The sequence below is a fragment of the Dermacentor andersoni genome, chromosome 10, assembly GCF_023375885.2.
Source record: "Dermacentor andersoni chromosome 10, qqDerAnde1_hic_scaffold, whole genome shotgun sequence".
Taxonomy (NCBI): domain Eukaryota; kingdom Metazoa; phylum Arthropoda; class Arachnida; order Ixodida; family Ixodidae; genus Dermacentor; species Dermacentor andersoni.
This window is the reverse complement of record NC_092823.1, coordinates 37,161,749-37,165,817: the sequence shown is the minus strand read 5'-3', so window position 1 is coordinate 37,165,817 and position 4,069 is coordinate 37,161,749. Positions and strand designations below refer to the sequence as shown.

The following is a 4,069-nucleotide window of genomic DNA, read 5'->3' as shown; positions in this document are numbered from 1 at the left end:
ACCCCAACACCCCTGGGCAGGAACGCCAGCCGACCCGTGAGGATGGCACCCTCACGGTGTTCTTCCCCGTGCCCCACACGGTCCGGTGCTGCGAGGAGGGCTGCCGAGCTGCCTACGCCACGGCCAAATGGACCGCGCGGCGGCAGACCCTCCAGCGGCACCTCCAATTCGAGCACGGTACCAGAATCCGGCGCACCATCAACGTGTGCAGTATCTGCGGCGAGACACTGGGGCTAAGACGAGCCTCCCACGCCTGCCTCACTGCAGCCAACTCGACCGCCCCCCCTGATGCCCTGCAACATCAGTGTGGCAGTTGCTCAATGTCTTCCCCACAAGGAGGGGCTCGAGCAACCACGAACAGTGGCACAGGAGGGAGGCGGCACTAGCAGCCAGGCGTTATCTCGCCGCGCGTACTGCCTCTGGTGCATCGGAGCAGGACGACTACGGCACCCCTCCAACAGAGCAGGACAGCACCGAGGGTCCCGCTGAGGACTCTCCCGTACCACCAGCAGTGGCCACCAAACAGGCCGCCGACGAGGAGCCGTCTTCTGTGGCGCCTCGAGAAGCACCCGGGCAAAGCAACGATGACTAGATGGCCGAGGCACCTTCGCAGCGGACGCCAGTTCATTCAGGGCGTACCGCGGCCTCGGCCACTCGTTCTCCAACGTCATCGCTGCTGTCCAACCGAGGCAGCCCAGGAGCTCCAGCCTCCGAGGCTCACGAACCGGCGGCAATGCAGGAGCTCTCCCCAGGCAGGGCAGAGCCGCAGGACCATGATGGAAGCACCCAGGACTTCGGCACCCAGGAAGAACATGGTGGTAACACGCGGCCAGAGGGAAGTGCATGGACTTTAGCAGACATGACGGCAGAGCTGCGGGCATTGAGCCGGTTGCCTGAGTCTGCTGCGGAGTGGGCACGGTTTGGAAACATCCTTGACCGTGCCATTGCAGCCGCAACAAAACATCTGCGGCTGCCAGTCTGGGACTCGCGCTAATCACGGAGGCGCGAGGTGAACCCCGCAACCCCCAGCAGATTTAAACACTCTGCAGAAGGAACCGACGCCGGGCAGTGCGGCTGATCACTGAAGGCCCGTCGCAGCTCTGCCCGATCGACCCCCCATGTACTGCAAGACCACTACTCGAACCTCTAGTCACCAACAACCGTGGATACTAGCATCCTGCGGTCAAGGCTTCCGGCCACCGAAGAACTGGACTTGTGCCCTTTTTCACCGGAAGAAGTCGCAGCCAAGCTCCGTAAATGCGAGAGTACAGCTCTAGGGGAGGACCGCCTCACGTACCACCACTGGAGGCAGGTGGACCCTGAGGGCAGGTTCCTCGCGGTGGTATACAACGTATGCCTCCAATACCGCCGCTCGCGCCTGAGCTGGAAGTGGACGAGGACTATCCTGATCCACAAGAAGGGCGATCGCGAGGACCCCACGAACTGGCGACCCATTGCCCTTGGTCGCACGATTGCCAAACTGTATGCTGCGTGTCTCACCACCCGGCTGCAGGGGTGGTTGGGCGACCATGCGGTACTGTCCAGGTGTCAGAAGGGCTTCTTGCCGCACGATGGGGTGTTTGAACACAACTTCGTGCTGCAGGGACGCCTGGATGATGCCAGGACAGAGGGCGGGGAGCTGTGCGTGGGGTTCCTCGATTTTGCCAACGCCTTCGGCTCGGTCGCCCATCAGGCCCTCGTCGACGCTGTCGACGCTGCTACCATCGTTGAAGACCTCTACCGTGCCAACACCACCTGCATCATGGCAGCAGCTGGCATTACGGAGCCAATCACCATCGGAGCCGGGCTGAAACAGGGCTGTCCTCTGAGCGGCCTGCTTTTCAACCTGGTGATGGACCCGGTCATCCGTGCAGTACAGGGAGGCGATAGGCAGCACAACATCCTTGCCTACGCCGATGATCTGGCGCTGCTGGCCGCAGATCCCACCACCCTGCAGGGCCGCTTAGACCGTGTGACTGCCCTGTCGGCCCGGCTTGGGCTGCGACTGAATGCCGCCAAGTGCCGGTCCCTACACCTGTCTGGTCGCCACTCCGTGGGTACACGGCCCACCTCTTTCACTGTGGGTGGCGACCCGATTCCGGCGCTTGGCGACTTCGAGGGGCACAAGTTCCTGGGCCGTCCAGTGGGGTTCAGGGTGCTACCGGGCGAAACGACGGTCCACGAGGCCATCCACCAGGGCAGAAGGCTGCTCTCCTCCATGCTCGCCCCATGGCAAAGGATGGATGCCATAAAAACATTCGTGTATCCAGCCCTAATCTTTGCCATGCGGGTGGGCCTTGCCAGCAAAGGAGAGTGGCAACGCCTAGACGAGGAGCTCCGCCCGCTTATCAAGAAGACCCTGTACGTGCCAGCCAGAGCTTCAAATGAATACTTGTACGGAAGCTCTCAGGCTGGTAGTGCGGGGATTCCACTTGAGGCGGAGCTCAGCGACATCTGCCGGGTGGATGGGGCCTTCAAGCTACTGACGTCGACCGACGTGGAAGTCCGGGAGCGTGCAGCAGGGGACCTAGAGGGCGTCGTGTCAAGGCGGCTAAGACGACCCGCGAACACCGAGGACATGGAGGCCTACCTCTCAGGCGAGACGGAGGGCGACTTCCGACAAACGTCCACACAGGTGCAGTCTGTGTGGACGGAGGCCCGGAAAGCCTCCCGTCGCCTCTGTGTCGCCTGGGAGCTCTTAGACCATGGGGCCCGCATCAACTGCGGAGAGGCCTCCGTGTCAGCGAGGAACCGCCACAAGCTGGTCAAGTCCATCCGGGCGCTCCTCTCCACCGAAAGGGACAGAGCTCTGCATGACAAACCGAACCAAAGTAAGGCGATGGTGTGTGTGGCGGCCGACCCGGCAAATTCCCACTTCATGAGGTCCGGCCGCTACACCCGCTTCATCGACTGGCGCTTCGTACATCGAGCCCGGTTAAATCTCCTCCCCCTCAATGCCACAAGAGTCTGGGCACCCGCAGCCGACAAAAGATGCAGGCGCTGCGGGTACGGGGTGGAGACACTGCCGCATGTACTCTGCCATTGCATGCGGCAGAGCCGGGACATGACGGAGCGTCATAACGCCACCGTCGCCAGAATAAAAAAGGCTGTCTTGGGGAGTTTCACAGTCATCGCAGAAAACCAGGTCGTGGGCACTACATCACTCAAGCCCGACCTGGTACTGGCCCGTGGAGAGGAGGCACTGATCCTGGACGTCTGCTGCCCTTTCGAGAACAGGCTGCAGGCGTTCCAGGATGCCCGGAAGGCTAAGGAGGAGAAGTACGCCCCTGTACAGCGTCATCTCCTCCGGCGCTTCCAACGCGTGACGGTGGACGCGGTTGTCCTCGGCTGCGTGGCACCTAGGATCAGGGGAACGATCGCGTGATGCGCAGGCTGTGTAGTAGGCAATACCTACAGACACTGAAACGCCTGTGCATCAGCGACACCATCAACGCCTCTAGAAAGATTTTTAGAGCCCACATAGGCACTTCTTAAATCATCTTATGTTTTTAGAGAAGCGCTTTTTGCCATGTTTTACACCTTTACAGTTTTAGCCTTTATTACTAACACCACTAACTAGTTCTTTAGTCATTTGTTTGCCTTTTTAGATTATACACCTTTTATCCGTTCTTTCCTTGGTTCTGTAACACATATTTTTGATATATTGTAAATAGCATAGTAAAAAATCTGTTCTTATCAGCTTAATATCTGATACGGGTTCTATATGGACCCACGATATGAAAGCTATTTTTGGAAGTTGGCGGTGAGCTTGAAGCCTGCTTCACCTCCGCCGCAGGTCGGCCCCGTATTGCACTACCTCCGGGATCGGGTCCCGCTCACTTAAGTGAGACTTCATTCAATCAAAATGAAGAACACAAGCTCGAAGCGAGCACTGACTTGACACGCACCATTCCTATACTATACGCAACGATGCCGGTTCGCGGACCACGAGAGTAATTAAACTGCCACTCCATCTGTGTGTAGCGTCGCACTTGTTGCGTCGCAAACGGGAGAGATGCACCAGCAAATTTCTAATTTCGGCCTTTGAGAAAAATAAATGAAAGCAAAA

The 4,069-nt window shown here is 59.0% G+C and overlaps 1 protein-coding gene and 1 non-coding gene across 2 annotated transcripts; both read left to right on the top strand.

The window, feature by feature from the left end:
• Positions 1-2,218: 2,218 nt before the first annotated feature.
• On the top strand, positions 2,219-3,385 carry LOC126529541 (uncharacterized protein T26G10.4-like). Its single transcript, XM_072284663.1, has one exon. It carries the CDS (start codon positions 2,219-2,221, stop codon positions 3,383-3,385), a length of 1,167 nt encoding a protein of 388 aa, XP_072140764.1.
• A 263-nt stretch (positions 3,386-3,648) lies between these two features.
• Positions 3,649-3,839, top strand: LOC126519414 (U2 spliceosomal RNA). Its single transcript, XR_007596612.1, has one exon. It is a non-coding gene; the product is annotated as a U2 spliceosomal RNA (small nuclear RNA).
• Positions 3,840-4,069: the final 230 nt, after the last annotated feature.